This window comes from Osmerus eperlanus, chromosome 6 (genome assembly GCF_963692335.1).
Source record: "Osmerus eperlanus chromosome 6, fOsmEpe2.1, whole genome shotgun sequence".
Classification (NCBI taxonomy): domain Eukaryota; kingdom Metazoa; phylum Chordata; class Actinopteri; order Osmeriformes; family Osmeridae; genus Osmerus; species Osmerus eperlanus.
The window spans coordinates 2584324-2601309 of NC_085023.1; the positions used below are offsets into that span (position 1 = coordinate 2584324).

At 50.1% G+C, this 16986-nt stretch overlaps 1 protein-coding gene across 3 annotated transcripts in view; it reads right to left on the reverse strand.

Annotated features, from left to right (window-relative positions):
* dst (dystonin) overlaps positions 1-16986 on the reverse strand; it is a 136876-nt gene that overhangs the window by 78860 nt on the left and 41030 nt on the right. The window contains exons 1-18 of one of the 3 annotated variants that reach the window (XM_062462991.1): positions 15788-16979; positions 10129-10295; positions 8484-8596; positions 7593-7699; positions 7242-7361; positions 6005-6100; positions 5699-5826; positions 3507-3600; positions 3167-3321; positions 2483-2915; positions 2226-2354; positions 2033-2110; positions 1767-1928; positions 1466-1570; positions 1113-1208; positions 849-974; positions 433-585; positions 128-282 (exon numbers count right to left, since the gene is read on the reverse strand). In XM_062462991.1, the coding sequence (XP_062318975.1) occupies positions 128-282; positions 433-585; positions 849-974; positions 1113-1208; positions 1466-1570; positions 1767-1928; positions 2033-2110; positions 2226-2354; positions 2483-2915; positions 3167-3321; positions 3507-3600; positions 5699-5826; positions 6005-6100; positions 7242-7361; positions 7593-7699; positions 8484-8596; positions 10129-10295; positions 15788-16546 (3176 nt within the window). In that variant the 5' untranslated portion in view covers positions 16547-16979. Of the gene's footprint in view, positions 1-127; positions 283-432; positions 586-848; positions 975-1112; positions 1209-1465; positions 1571-1766; positions 1929-2032; positions 2111-2225; positions 2355-2482; positions 2916-3166; positions 3322-3506; positions 3601-3954; positions 4213-5698; positions 5827-6004; positions 6101-7241; positions 7362-7592; positions 7700-8483; positions 8597-10128; positions 10296-15787; positions 16980-16986 lie in introns of those variants that run through there. The other 2 variants (XM_062462990.1, XM_062462992.1) reach the window with 2 other exon arrangements.

A 16986-nucleotide genomic window follows, 5' to 3' on the forward strand; every position in this document is an offset into this window, starting at 1 on the left:
CGTGGAGCGTTTAGGTTGCTTTCTGTCATTGAATATCTTCACCAGTTGTGAAATACGGCTAAGAGGTCAGTGACACAGATATTCTCAGAGGAGTTTGTGAGGGAGCTTCTGGGTCCTAGCGCCCCACCTGCTGGCCTGCTCCACGGCTTCCTTGTCGGGCGGAGGCACAGTGAAACAGACTGAGGGAACCATGGCCTCGTTCCCCGACGGGCTGATCACCTTCCACTTGGCCCTATGGGAGTTGCTGGCCAGTACACACTCATCGTCCTTGTAGATGGTTATCTAGGAGAGGCAGATCAATATTAATACAATATTTAAAGCTTGTCTGAATATAGAGGTATGTATCTCCCTACATCCTCTTAACCCCTCATGGAGTATATACCATACAGTGTGACAGAGTGGACCAACCCATCCGGCCGTACGGAGCCCTACCTCTATCTGTCGGTAGTCACAGATGGCTTTCACCGGTATGGAGGTTCTGACCAGGCTTTCTGGGTTCCTGGGCTTGAGCTGGACGACAGCCTTGGCCCGGCCCACAAGCCCCGCCACGCTGCTCCGGTACTGGAGAAGCTGTTCCTTCTCATCCTGGAGGAATCAGACAGCCACCATCAAGTCACCTCATTGTCTCATTGAAAATACATTTTCTGTGGTAAGTTATGTCTTGTGAAAAGCCTCTGAAGACAGTGCATTCAAACGACCACCACCATCGTGACCCTAGCGAAGCTCTTAAGTGTTTTGTGATGCACAATGCTACCACAGCATCCATAACAGCAGGTCATGACAAAGTGGTTCCAGTTGAAGGACTGAGGTGGGGGATTGATCTGGGTCCCGGTGGTGGGACAGCGTACCATGGACTCCTGGATGAGATCCTCCAGCTTGTGAAGGCTGCTGCTTTGATCACAGCTGTACTTCCTCTGCACCGTATCCTGCAGGCTCTTCAGGTAGTCCATGGACTCTTTGGCATCCTTGAAAAACTGTAACGAAGGACAGGGAACGAGAAGGAGAGGGAGAGAGAGGTAGAGAGAGGGAGAGAGAGAGAGCTGGCTTATGAGATCTATCTGCCCCTGAAGCGACTACAGTCAGAACTCAGAGAGAGTTAGCTCTCAGCTCACCTCAAAGTAGACAGAGTTGTCTTTCAGGTGCTGCTCCACACAGCAGCAGAGCTGCAGCACCCAGCTCCACTGAGTCTGCATGGCAGCCCGGTAAGCCTGGAGAAGAGAGCACAGGGGTCACCTCAGGGGTCACCTCAGGGGTCACCTCAGGGGTCACCTCAGGGGTCACCACAGGGGTCACCACAGGGGTCACCACAGGGGTCACCACAGGGGCCACCTAAGGGGTCACCACAGGGGTCACCACAGGGGTCACCTCAGGGGTCACCTCAGGGGTCACCACAGGGGTCACTCTTCCCCTCCACCCCCCCACACACACTGTTCTGTCTCCTTTAGGAGCGGTCGTCAGTTCTTACTTCAATAGTGAGCCTGGCCGGGTGGTTCTCCAGCAGCAGGGTCTCTGCCTTGTCCTGCACAGACTTGATCACCTCCTCCTTGTCATCCAGCTCTCTCATCAGGTCCTGGAAACACAGCCAAGACAATCCCATGCATCAGCCAGGTGCCTGGCATTCCTCCAAACCACAGACCCTCCCCCCCCCCCCCCCTCCCCTGCCCTGCCCACATCACCAGCTCCTCCACAACTTTTACAAGAAACTGAATACTTTGAGTGCTGAATGTCAAGAGTAATGAGCCAAATCTATCAATGGAGAAACTCACAGCATGGTAGTCCTTCTTCTTGGAGATGTTGCTGTTTCGGTCGCTCCAGTCGAAGGCCACTTCCTCCTCCTCCTTCTCGTTCAGCCAGATGAGCTCCTGGGTGGCCCGCGACACAAAGTCCTGCAGGCTCTCCAGGTGCCTCTGCCTGTCCCCTGAACAGCTCTGGACAGGTGGGTCAGGAAGAGGAAACGGAGTCAGGGCAGCCCAGGTTATCAAAACAAGCATATCTGATGTGTGAATGCACATTTTCCTTCCAGACAACTTACCAGTAATTTGCTGTACTGAGACTCTAGTTTACCCAGTTTTTCAGAATATGTTAGTTTTAGAGGCTGGTTCATCTGAATCTGAGAGGAAACAAAAAGAGAAAGTTGAGTGAATGTCTTCACTTAGAAATGCAAACCCATCATAAAATGTGTCACAGAACCAAGTCTGCCTGGCTGTTGTTGTTACTGCACACACCTCGTTAAGTTTAGCTTCTTTAAGGCTCATTTGGAATTCGTCGATGGCTTTCTGAATAGTCTTGTGGCTCTCCATGTGCACCTCCACACTGGGCAGGTCAGACCCCCACTCTGCACGGTACAGCTGTACCTTCCAGAAGAAACACAAAACAAGCATTCAACCTCTCCCCTCACTAAACCCACACTTTACTGCAGACAACCGAAGAGTCCAAGACAGAAAAAGTCTTGTCAGGCACCAGAACCTTCCAGAATATTTACCTGCATCTCATCCACCCAGCTGAGGAGGTCCTGAACGAAGTTCATGTTGACCTCCTCTTCGGTCATGTTGGGGTCTCCTAGCGACTTCCCCAGGGGTTTTCGTATCTGCATGTGCTTGAGGTGCTGGAGGGCTCCCGGGTCCATCCCCTCTCCCTCTCCCCCCACGTAGGCCTGCCCAGAGCCAGGCTGCAGACCAGGGGTGAGGCCGGGGGTGAGGCCGGAGGTAAGGCTGGAGGTGAAGGTGGACCCCGGGGTGCCCAGGCCTCCGGGGGTGAGGGCCGGGGTGAGGCTGGAGGAGAAGCCTGAGTTGAGGCTCTGGGTGATGCCTGAGATCATCATCTTGGTCTGCTCTGTGGTCAGGGTGTGGCCTTGGCTGTAGACGGAGGAACACTCACTCCTGAGGGACAGGAGGTCGTCACGAAGCCTGGAGACCCTGCAGAGTCACAAACACTGCGTGAGAGACGTCTTCCAATACAGGACTATTACACACACACACACAACAGTAGAGTACAACATGTTTACAAAATATCTATTCTCATTCATGCTTAGAGTTGAGCTAGGCTTATTCTCTGACAGTCAAATCCACAGTCCAAGATACAATTTGGTAGGAGAGAGTATGTCGAGTTCCTTTTCCCTGCGGAAGCTAGACCACGCTCGTTCGTGTGCCTGGCTGAGGTGACCTACCTTTGGACAAGCTGATCAGCGAAGTAGAACTTCCCGTCCAGAAGGATCTGGATGTCCAGCACCTGCTGCCTGAGCAGCGTCTCGCACTCCAGCAGGTGGCCCGCAACCTCCGCCTCGTTCTGGAACTGGATCCCCGACTCCAGGCGCTTGGCGTCCTGACAGACAAACAGGACAACCTCTCAGGAAAATACTTTTCTTTTCATCCCGAAGGCCTGAGATAATTACAGGGTGTGGAAATAATGTGGCACTTCTTTGGCAATTTGAACTATGATTACATGGCGTTTTGGAGAAGAAGTGTATTTAGGAAAAGTGTACGCTGTGCTGTTGAAACGTGTCTTACAGACTGCAGGGCGGTCCTGGCCACGGCGAGCTTGTCCTCCCCAGACACACAGTCTCTCTGGACTCTGTTGGCTACCTGCTGCAGTCTCTCCAGTCTGAAACACAGGGAGGGACACGTTAGTGCTGGACTCGTGCTCGAAACAAACTCAGCTTCAAGCACAAACCCTCTTCAAGGGCACATGCTGTCTGATCTGCTAAACTCCAAACACTGTGCTGTGCTTTGCACTGCAGGCTCAGGTGCATTCCTTCAAACCAAACTGAATTATTATACCACTCGGATACTTCAATACTACAATATTCAATCTAGACCGTTAACACAAAAACAAGTAAGACATAATCTGCTGAGTCAACGATACTCCAGCACTACAATATCAAATCTAGACTGTTAACACCCGAACCAGGGAGACATCATCCGTCGAGCCTTCATCATCCGTCGAGCTCCGACTCACCGGGGTCCGTACATGGACATGCTGTTATTGAGGAACACAGGACTGCTGGAGAACAGAGGCTCCATGGTGGGTCCAGACAGCAGGTTCTCAGCTGAGCCCAGACTGGTCAAGGTGCTGACCGAGGACAGGCTGCTGCAGTACGCCAGGTTGCTGTTCATCGTACGTCACGCCCGAAAACTACGAAACGCGCGCAAAAACGACACTCCCCACAGCCCTCTCAGCTGTCCGAGTCTCAAGCCTGGGGAATCTGGAGTGTGCCCTGCGTGGCTGCTTGGAGTGTGCCCTGCGTGGCTGCTTGCTCACACTCGACACGTGTCCTCCCCACAGTCCTCCACGCGCTGCACACACACACACACAACCATCTGGCAGAGCCTCTCCTTTATAGAGCACTACGTGTCCACACACACACACACACCTGCCTCTGTGGAGGAGAACGTAAACATGAACCCACCCTTCAAGAATATGTTGCCCCGGGCGATGGCATGGTTCATGTTTGTACAGACAGCCGAGTGCAGGTTCAGGCAGTGACAGTACAGTACCATGGGCATGTAGCCTGGAAGACCGCTAATGCTTCTACCAGCCTTCACTCAGGTTCGTTATCAGTGTGATTGTGCCATGTCACTGGCCAGCAAAACACACGTTTATCTAACCAGAGGCAGCGTTTATTACCCAGGGGCTTTCCAAACAGATAGAGGCTGGATGTGAAAAACCGTTGTGTACCTGTGACCGAGTCAGATGTATACCTATATATGTAAACAAACCCATGCTTGTGCTGGGAAACATCAGTGTACATTTTGTATATTTAGTGGTCGTGTTGAAACGCGTATGCTCATTCAAGACATTCAATTCCTCTGAGACTTATCACACGTTAAAAACACACCACAAACCAAACTAGCCATGGACTCAAATCCTTTCACACTCTGATAAGACACCTGGTGCCGACCTGTGATACAATTCCAATACCTTTGTTCCAACAAAACAACTTACTGTACTCATGAACCTATCTACTTCCAACAGAAACCGCAATGTCTACAGAACAGGTGGAATCCATGTGAAGCTTATCTATACAGAACTTCCTTCAACATTATCTCAGCCAAGTCATCCCAACAGAGCACTACAAGCAAACAAACCCACGACCGGTAAGCAACAAAGATCCTTATCAATCAGTAGCTACGGGTCACGTTGTACAGCTAAACCTATTTGAAGTGACTCAACCTAAGATCCATCTTTCATGGGGATGACTAAACACTCAGAATAGGAATATGAACCTGTGGCAGAGAAGGCGCACCTCCATACGCACACAAACCAGGTAACTAGCATGAAGTCGGGTCGGATAAGGGATCAGCTCTGAAATATGTCAGATAATTATGTTGTATGGTTGTAAATCATGTGTGTGTGTGTGTGTGTGTGTGAGAGAGTTAGTGTGTGTATGTCTGTGAGGGTGTGTGAGAGTGTGTGTGTGCAGTCTCTGTGCGTGTGTGTTAGTGTGTATGTGCAGTATGTGTGTGTGTATGTGCAGTGTGAGTGTGTGTAGTGTGTGTGTGTGCAGTGTGTGTGTGTGTATGTGCAGTGTGTGTGCGTGCAGTGTGTGTGTGTGTGTGCAGTGTGTGTGTGTGCAGTGTGTGTGTGTGTGTGTGTGTGCAGTGTGTGTGCGTGCAGTGTGTGTGTGTGTGTGTTAGTGTGTATGTGCAGTGTGTGTGTGTGTGTATGTGCAGTGTGTGTGTGTGTGTGTGCAGCAGCCTACCTGTCCACCTCAGGCCTCAGGCTCTTCTCTCTCTCCAGCATGGCCACGATCAGCTTCCCCCAGTCCTTCTCCACGTCGTTAGGGTGAGAGTCCTGGGGCAGCTGGATACGACCGAACTCTATCCACACCTGCTCCACATAACACACACACACCACCGCACACACACGCACACACGCACACATGCACACAGTCACACGTACATAACCACAAACAGACAGGAACACACACACAGCATCCTAGTTTGTCCCCTTCAGCTGCTGTTACGATCTGACTTGGGGCCATTGGCAGTGCACCACAGCTACGTACCTCAAGCATTTTGTAAAGATGTTTGATCCGAGACTTCTCGTTCTCTTTCAGCGGAATTTCATTCTCTTTGAACTGCTGATACTGGGTATAAAGTGCCTGGGAAGAGAAAGCAGTCACTGAGTCCAATGATGGCGCCACCCTCCCTGAACATCCAACACAAAATCAATACATTACATCAATACCCCTGAACCGTGCCTACAAGTCTGACGGCATCGCTTCCTGTTTACTCACACTATGTCCTGGTGTACGAACCGAAGGATGGAGCATACCAAGTTCCTGTCCAGCTAGCGCCTGACTGTCGACAGCGACGGAGTAAAGGCGTCTGCTCGCTGCTAGACTCTGATAAAGTGTTCCTCTCTAATGACCAGACAGAGACGCTAGCTGTGGCTGTGAAGCCAGGGAGAGCGTGTCGATGCTCAGCCCCGGGCCCCTCGGGCCCAGCCCAGCACAACCACATTCAGCACTTTGTATTCCTAACCTGGCTCTGACAGGTATCCAAGAAGATTTTTATACAGGTGAATGTTTTAGTCATAGCATGTTAGCATATTCATTAGATCCTGCATGGACTTGAGTTCTACTATGATGTCATTAGTTAGATGTGTTACTGGAGTTCTACTATGATGTCATTAGTTAGAAGTGTTACTTGAGTTCCACTATGATGTCATTAGAAGTGTTACCTTGAGTTCCACTATGATGTCATTAGAAATGTTACCTTGAGTTCCACTATGATGTCATTAGAAATGTTACCTTGAGTTCCACTATGATGTCATTAGAAGTGTTACCTTGAGTTCCACTATGATGTCATTAGAAATGTTAACTTGAGTTCCACTATGATGTCATTAGAAGTGTTACCTTGAGTTCCACTATGATGTCATTAGAAATGTTAACTTGAGTTCCACTATGATGTCATTAGAAGTGTTACCTTGAGTTCCACTATGATGTCATTAGAAATGTTAACTTGAGTTCCACTATGATGTCATTAGAAGTGTTACCTTGAGTTCCACTATGATGTCATTAGAAATGTTAACTTGAGTTCCACTATGATGTCATTAGAAGTGTTACCTTGAGTTCCACTATGATGTCATTAAAAGTGTTACCTTGAGTTCCACTATGATGTCATTAGAAATGTTAACTTGAGTTCCACTATGATGTCATTAGAAGTGTTACCTTGAGTTCCACTATGATGTCATTAGAAATGTTAACTTGAGTTCCACTATGATGTCATTAGAAGTGTTACCTTGAGTTCCACAGGGTTATTGGGGAAGGCCCTGTCTGCCATCACTGTGATGTTGTGTTTGATCCACTGGCTCAGGTACTTGAGCATGTTCTGGTACTCCACCCACTTTATATCTACGTCCTGAGAAGAGGAGACTCAGATTATCTACAGATCATCACATTTCAGTAGTACTCTGGATCAGTACATTACAGCAGGCAGTGTGTGTGTACGTATATGTGATGTGTTGTTTGTGTGAGCATATGTGTGTGTGTGTGTGTATGTGTGAGAATATGTGTTTGCAAGCCTGTGTTGCATGTGTGTGTGTGTGAGAGAGAGCGTCATGTGTATGTGTGCGGGCCTGTAGCGACTCACGTTAGCGTTGATGCCGTCGCCGCCCTCAGGCACCTTGGGGAACACGTCGAACAGAGTGGACACGTACGTGATGATGGACTTCTCGTCTGGTGACTGCACATCCATGTCTGAGGAGACGGCAAACCGTGCAACTCTTACACAACACATTACACTACACCAAGGAAACTGTTCAAAACACATGAAATGTCATTAACTATTACACAACACATTACACTACATTTACATTACATTTATGCATTTAGTAGATGCTTTTATCCAAAGCGACTTCCAAGAGAGAGTTTTACAAAACTACACCATGGAAACTGTTCAAAACAAATCCCATGCCATGTCATTAACTCTTATGAAACACATTACATTTAATGTTGGAAACTGTTGTAAAACTAAATCACATTACAGTAATTAACTTACATAAAACACACTACATTTAATGTTATTAACCAGCAACAGTCATGTCTCAGCTGGTCTTCATAGAGTGCTAGTTATATTACATTACATGAAGTAAACGTGACAAGTTCTGATTTCAGACCCTAGCTCCTTGTGCATGGCTTCAGCTCTCTGACAACACAGAAATGTGAATGTGTGGAGGAATGCTCACCTGCTGGGTCAAAACCACCGCTGGAGGAATGTGTGTGTGCACATGCGTGTGTTTCTGTTTTTACTGACACATTACCAAGTTATTTTAATACAGTGCTACCTAGCTGCCGGCTGCAATCCTCGATGCAATTGGATGCATGTGTGGCTGTGTGTGTATGTCTGTATGTAGGTGTGTGCGTGTGTTTGTTTGTTCAACTGATCTTGTGGGGACTAGAAATCCCCTTAAAAATAGTAAAGTGAGGACAAACGTAAGTTGCGGCGATGCTTTCTTGGTTCTGGCATGTGTGTGAGACTCACCCTCAGGGTCCAGCAGCCTGGCCACGCCCAGCTGCTCAGCCACAGTGAAGGCCTGCTCCAGGTTAGACCTGCTGCTCTGGGCCGAGACACGACCCATGTCCACTAGGTCCGGTCTGGGGGGGGGGGGGGGGGGGGGACGACAGAGAGAGAGAGAGAGGGAAAGGGAGAGAGAAAAGGGGAGGGAGAGACAGAGAGAGATGGAGTGGGTGGATAGGGAGAGAGAAAAAGAGATAATGAGAGAAGAAAGGTAAAGAGAGAGAGTGAGACAGAGATGGAGGGGATGGAGAGAGTAAAAGAGAGGATTGAGATAGAGAAGAGAGGTAGACAGAGAGAAGGAGAGATAGAGAGGGTGAGAGGGAGGCAGAAACAGAGGGAGGGAGAGAGAGAGATTAGGAAACTCAGTATTTGCAAAGGAAATTAAACCCAAACTGCTCTGACTGAGGTTTTTATTCTGGTCACCTCAGGCATGATGATTGGTCCCAGGTTCTGTTGAGGAAATCTGCTCTGTTATGTAACATATGAGCCTATGTTTATTAGCCAACTACTGTGCCAATTACTGTAGCGTTTAATTTGTTAGCTAATGTTAACAGTTTAACAAGTTACAGTCGAGCTCATAGATAGATAGATTAGATAGATTAGATGCATAAATGCATGGATACATAGATACATAGATACATAGATACAGACAGACAGACACATACATACAGACGGACAGATAGATAGATATGACTGCTCATAGACTGCTGCACTGAGGAATAGCTTGTTTATAACCATCTACAGATGAAGACATACTTATGATGAGGGACTTATGACACGCCCCAATCTTCACTCCTAATCGCTCACTCCTAACTCCTAACTCCTCCATCCTAAATCCTATTCCCTCCTCCTCTCCTAACTCCTAACTCCTCCTCTCTCCTCCTCCTTTCCTAACTCCTCCTCCTCTCCTACCTCCTCCTATCTCCTCACTCCTCCTCCTCTCCTCACTCCTCCTCCTCTCCTAACTCCTCCTCCTCTCCTACCTCCTCCTCCTCTCCTAACTCCTCCTCCTCTCCTAACTCCTCCTATCTCCTCACTCCTCCTCCTCTCCTAACTCCTCCTCTCTCCTCCTCCTCGCCCTGCATTAGCCTTGGAGCCAAAGGCAGCCAGACCAGTCCTAGAGACACACACAGCAACCGACCAGAACACATAAACCACACGTACGTCAAATGTTTGCTCATTTTTCTGTTGACTTTCCACATTCAGACTGCAAATAATGAAATGACACGAATGTTCCCCTCCAACCTCTCTTGTCCAGGAGGCAGAAGGGGGATCTGAGTGGAAGAAGGGGAGGAGGACTGGGGCTAATCACCTTCAACCTGCAGTATGGACTCTGTGTAGTTACTGAGAGGCCAAACTGTTTTGTTGTGTGATGTCACTGATGGTGCCCTACCTGTATTTGTGTGTGATGTCACTGATGGTGCCCTACCTGTATTTGTGTGTGATGTCACTGATGGGGCCCTACCTGTATTTGTGTGTGATGTCACTGATGGGGCCCTACCTGTATTTGTGTGTGATGTCACTGATGGGGCCCTACCTGTATTTGTGTGTGATGTCACTGATGGGGCCCTACCTGTATTTGTGTGTGATGTCACTGATGGGGCCCTACCTGTATTTGTGTATGATGGCGTTGAAGAGGCGCCCGTCCCTCCAGGAGGAGGTGAAGTTGTCGCAGCGTACGCCGACGTAGCCCTCGCTCATCTGCCGGGTCCAGAGAAGCAGTCGCTCCTTGGCCGTCATGTCCTCTGACTCCCCACACACGTGGATCTCAGAGATCTGCTGGGGAAAGGTGCAACATGAGCTGAGGCACACTACACACATGAACAACATGAGCTGAGGCACACTACACACATGAACAACATGAGCTGAGGCACACTACACACATGAACAACATGAGCTGAGGCACACTACACACATGAACAACATGAGCTGAGGCACACTACACACATGAACAACATGAGCTGAGGCACACTACACACATGAACAACATGTTAACGACACAGGCACAGACATGTACAGCACCCATCACAGATCTAGTGTGATAACAACATGAGGAATGTGAGACACGAAAGACGATTACAAGAACTGTTAAGAACTTCACACACACACACACAAACACACACCTCTGCCAGGAGGTGAGATCATAGACAGGGGCAAGCCAACAGTTCACCACCAATGTGCATTATGTCAAGTGAATAACATGATATTGTATATAGTGAGATAGCCTCTAGTCAGCACACACAAGGTTGCTTTGATAAAATAACTGTGAAAGACATGTTAATGAGAACATCAACCAACACACAGTCAACAGACATGGGCCTTTGAGATCGAAAGGATTGAAAACATAACAGGTACTCTGACAGGCGTTATGACAGAAACAAACAGCTGTTCTCACTATACTGCGCCAGACCAACCACATCAGACAGCTGTTCTGACTACACTGGGCCAGACCAACCACGTCAGACAGCTGTTCTGACTACACTGGGCCAGACCAACCACGTCAGACAGCTGTTCTCACTACACTGGGCCAGACCAACCACGTCAGACAACTGTTCTGACTACACTGGGCCAGACCAACCACGTCAGACAGCTCACTACACTGGGCCAGACCAACCACGTCAGACAGCTGTTCTCACTACACTGGGCCAGACCAACCATGTCAGACAGCTGTACTCACTACACTGGGCCAGACCAACCACGTCAGACAGCTGTTCTCACTACACTGGGCCAGACCAACCACGTCAGACAGCTGTTCTGACTACACTGGGCCAGACCAACCACGTCAGACAGCTGTTCTGACTACACTGGGCCAGACCAACCCTGTCAGACAGCTGTTCTCACTAGACTGGGCCAGACCAACCACGTCAGACAGCTGTTCTCACTACACTGGGCCAGACCAACCACGTCAGACAGCTGTTCTCACTACACTGGGCCAGACCAACCACGTCAGACAGCTGTTCTCACTACACTGGGCCAGACCAACCACGTCAGACAACTGTTCTGACTACACTGGGCCAGACCAACCACGTCAGACAGCTCACTACACTGGGCCAGACCAACCACGTCAGACAGCTGTTCTCACTACACTGGGCCAGACCAACCACGTCAGACAGCTGTTCTGACTACACTGGGCCAGACCAACCACGTCAGACAGCTGTTCTGACTACACTGGGCCAGACCAACCCTGTCAGACAGCTGTTCTCACTAGACTGGGCCAGACCAACCACGTCAGACAGCTGTTCTCACTACACTGGGCCAGACCAACCACGTCAGACAGCTGTTCTCACTACACTGGGCCAGACCAACCACGTCAGACAGCTGTTCTCACTACACTGGGCCAGACCAACCACGTCAGACAGGTGTGTGTGTGGTGTTCAGCATTGTAATACATGGAATGGCACATCAAAAGAATCAGCATGGCTTAACAAGTACTGGTTTACAAATACATACAAACTTGACTTCTGTGGGTTATCAACTCACATCCTAAAGCAGGATCAACTTCATAGTGTTGACGGAGGTGGGTGGGGTTGAGGGTTGGGGTTGCGCTTACAAGTTATTGTGTGTACTAACAAAGAAGGTTGTCTGACTCAACATGGACAGACGTCAGGAGCCAGGGTCAGACAAGAGAAGCCACATCACTGTCAGGGCTTTGAACATCTCCAGAACCAGCAGACATTATCCAGTCTATAGGAACTCATTATTGTCAACAAAGTGTCCGTATCTTTTTTATCTTTTGTGTGTGTGTGTGTGTGTGTGTGTGTGCGTGCGTGTGTGTGTGTGTGTGTGTGTGTGTGTGCGTGTGTGTGTGTGTGATGGTGTGTGTGTGATGGTGTGTGTGTGATGGTGTGTGTGTGTGTGTGTGTGCTTCCACATCCTGAGAGGGACTATTTCCGTTTCTAAGACTGAATAACTTTTTTTTTCCACCAAGGCAAATGGCCAACAACGTGTCCAGTGTCCTTATTTGGTTAACTAATCACAGTTTCTTTGTGTCAGAAATGCTAGAAATGTCAACGAGGCATCCAGCTGGCAAATAATTAGCCCCCTGTTTGAGGGAGAGATGGAGCGATAACCTCCTAAACAAACACACCCACGTGGTCATGGCAACCCAGAGGGCAGTGCAGGAAGAGGTCTACGTGCCTCGTTCTGACGTAAGGCGGCTTCACCTCTCTGACCCTCGCTCCAGGGGACTTTGGAACCTCCTCTGGAAGTGCTGGCATGTTGTCATGTTCAAGGAAATGTTGACTGAGATACACTCCCAAACATCTGGCCCCAGTCGTTCCAAAAGTTTCATCTGGATCAGAATTATCTGGATTTTGAAATCCCATGTTTTGCTATCCAGGATCAGGTAATCAATCTTACTTTTGTGCTGTTTTTTCAAAGCAACATTAGATTGGATCACCCTGATCCAGATACAAACTTTTCAAGATGACCAAATTCGGATTCCCAGTGTTATAAATGGGACAACATATAACAATGTAGGCTTCTTGCTACTTAAAGAACAGGTTCAATAGCCAGCATGGGGGTCACTTTTAAGTGTTTTGATTTGAAGAGACAGAAAAGGTCAAAATAAAACAATCCAAACAGTCAGAGCCATCATGTGACCCGCAACCAATTGAAAACAAACAAAGATACATTCTTCACAAATATAATGTGAATATTTTGAACATGTGTTTCAAAATATGAAAAAGGCTAAATGTCCAATAGTAAACAATTAAAGTCTTCGGTTGTGGAGAGACCAGCTTTTTGAAACTCAAGGATCTCAAGTCTGTCTTTCGTTTTCTGAAGTTGGGGAAGAGTGATTTGTTCCTTTTCCAGACTAAAACGTTTTGAACAGCACACATAGAAGGTTTGATCCAGACCAAAACCAAGACTGAATTACCTTATCCAATCCAATTTCAGAATCATTTTTGTTATTTTGAACAACCCATTTTTAAGATGTGATCCAATCCAATAGTCAGATCACTTCTGAACAACTGGCCCCTGGTGAGTATGTTTAGTCAGCTAGAGCAAGCTACTGTATCTTGATTTCAGCTAGCATAAGTTAGCATTGATTGAGCTAAGAAAAACTAACTTTGCTTGAGCTAGCATAAGTTAGCATGGATCAAGCCCGCATGAATTTTACTTTTAAAGAGCTAGCGAAAGCTAGCTTTGACTGAGCTAACTAGCATGAAGCTAACTAGCATTAAGAAGCACTCAACTGTATGTCTATTACAGGACATTCAAACTCAGTGGCAGAAACATGTCTGTCACTGCTACAGTAAGGTGAACATGATCAACATGTAAATGTTATGTTCTGCTGGCAGAAACAACTTCTTCAGTTTCTCAACCAACATGACCGCATGACTGCTGCACTGCCCAGCACTGGGGAACATGACTGCTGTACTGCCCAGCACTGGGGAACATGACTGCTGCACTGGGGAACATGACTGCTGTACTGCCCAGCACTGGGGAACATGACTGCTGTACTGCCCAGCACTGGGGAACATGACTGCTGTACTGCCCAGCACTGGGGAACATGACTGCTGCACTGCCCAGCACTGGGGAACATGACTGCTGCACTGGGGAACATGACTGCTGTACTGCCCAGCACTGGGGAACATGACTGCTGCACTGGGGAACATGACTGCTGTACTGCCCAGCACTGGGGAACATGACTGCTGCACTGCCCAGCACTGGGGAACATGACTGCTGCACTGGGGAACATGACTGCTGTACTGCCCAGCACTGGGGAACATGACTGCTGCACTGGGGAACATGACTGCTGTACTGCCCAGCACTGGGGAACATGACTGCTGTACTGCCCAGCACTGGGGAACATGACTGCTGCACTGCCCAGCACTGGGGAACATGACAGCTGTACTGCCCAGCACTGGGGAACATGACTGCTGTACTGCCCAGCACTGGGGAACATGACTGCCCAGCACTGGGGAACATGACTGCTGCACTGGGGAACATGACAGCTGCACTGCCCAGCACTGGGGAACATGACTGCTGCACTGCCCAGCACTGGGGAACATGACTGCTGTACTGCCCAGCACTGGGGAACATGACTGCTGCACTGCCCAGCACTGGGGAACATGACTGCTGCACTGCCCAGCACTGGGGAACATGACTGCTGTACTGCCCAGCACTGGGGAACATGACTGCTGTACTGCCCAGCACTGGGGAACATGACTGCCCAGCACTGGGGAACATGACTGCTGCACTGGGGAACATGACAGCTGCACTGCCCAGCACTGGGGAACATGACTGCTGCACTGCCCAGCACTGGGGAACATGACTGCTGCACTGCCCAGCACTGGGGAACATGACTGCTGTACTGCCCAGCACTGGGGAACATGACTGCTGCACTGCCCAGCACTGGGGAACATGACTGCTGCACTGCCCAGCACTGGGGAACATGACTGCTGCACTGGGGAACATGACTGCTGCACTGCCCAGCACTGGGGAACATGACTGCTGCACTGCCCAGCACTGGGGAACATGACTGCTGCACTGGGGAACATGACTGCTGCACTGCCCAGCACTGGGGAACATGTCATGGAAAATAAGAATCAGAAATTGTAATAAGAAGAAGCTTGCTTTGCTCCAGTTGAGTAAAGCATGTGAAAAGTAAAGACAGAAGAAAACAGAATGATGTATATGGTCACTTAAATCATAAAAACAATTAAATTAAATTGCCCAGTTTATCTAAGACAACACAAGTGACACGTCTTGAGGACAAAGCTCTCCACAAACTCTGTCAGGATCTGCAATTTCCTGTTTCCAAACTGGCTTGGCAGGAGCAGTGATGACAGTGCTCATTCGAGTCCTGAGAATCTTACACCGTGTCACAGAGTATATTTAGACTTCTCCCACTGCACTTTCAGAACTGCACATGGTGGCTCTCGCTCCCCCAGTGTGGAAACACAGTGTCACACAGACATATCGCACAGAAACAGTGTCACACAGACAGATCGCACAGAAACACAGTGTCACACAGACAGATCGCACAGAAACACAGTGTCACACAGACAGATCGCACAGAAACTCCAAAACAACAGTTTCCAAGGAGCGCCACTGCAATGGAATGCAGAAACACAAACGCGCGCGCGCGCACACACACACACACACGCAGAAACACTCAACAAAATCATACAGCGCTTATTCCTTGACGACAACAGAGAAACGCCAGGCTCCATTCCACCCTTCCTCACACATCCCCCCTTCCCCAACCCCTGCTGCTCCGATGCCGGACCTCCTGTTGACAATTAATACCCCGGCTTTACCTCAGGTCTGGCGGAAGCACACATGACAGAGGCCCCGGGACCCTTCGTGTGACCCAGAGAGGGTCCTGACGCCCCGGAGCAGGTGTGCGTGTGGGTGCGTCTCGTCCGCCGGTGGACCTGGGAGCTCCAGATGATCCTGGGGAGGCTGACGGCCAGGCGGTCGTCCCCCCTCAGGGTGTGCAGGGTGTGCTCCACCGCCCCGAAGCTCACCACCCTCCTCAGCTGCTTCTGGAGCAGCCTCCGGCCCAGGAGCCCGTCCTTGGGGGCCACGTCCCTGGAGGTCCGGGTGACGCCCCGGAGCGGGGCCTGGCCGGCGGGCCTGCTCTCCACGCCGGCCCCCTGCTGCTGGGACAGCCGCCCCGAGCGGAGAGCCAACCTCTGTCCCAGCGGAGCTCTGCGGTTCACCTGCACTTCACCCACGTAGACACCGCAGCTGATGCTGCCTGGCCTGGCGCTGGGGGTCTCCTCCACCTCTGGGGGACTCTCCCCGTCAGGTCCGTCTTCCGCCCTGCTTTCGGGGCCCTGCTCTGGGCCGCGACGGGGCTCCATGCCCCCGGAGACATCCCCGTCCTGGAGACTGTCTCCTCCACGGCTCAGCAGAGACTCCGTGGGCTGTAAGTCTCCTGACTTCCTCTTCTTCTTCCTCTGGAAGTAGCGTCGTCCTCGCAGCTCCCTGCTCTCCGGGCTCAGGGGGGCTTTGCTGGGATCAACGTAGCATTCCTCCTTGGGCCCGCGCACGCAGCCACACACGTTCCCCATGGCTGTGCCCGTCCGGCACTCACCTCCCCATGAACCGCCTCCCAACGCTCGGCTCCCCTGCGCTCCGCGCCGCGACTCCGGGGGCTTTAACAGACGCGATCGCTCGTGTTCCACACAGAGGGAGCCATGTTTGCTGAGGGCGGGAGGAGGGCGGGTGAGGAGGAGGGGGGAGCAGTGGAGAGAGAGAGTTCCTGTGGAGGCTGTGGTCACTGACCCGGTCCCTGGGGAACACAGCAGAGAAGTTCCAGACCTCTGTCTCGTCCTCGACTTCTCTCTCTCTCTCTGTCCAGCGCTGCCGCTCCTCTGTTTCCTGAATTCTTTCCGGGCCTCTCCTCTGTCACAGTCCTTTCTTTTCTTCTCCTTTCCTTTCCTCTTCGTTCCTCTCGGTTCCTCTCTGTTCCTCTCCTCTCTGCTCTCCCCCTGCTCTCTGGAATCTGTGT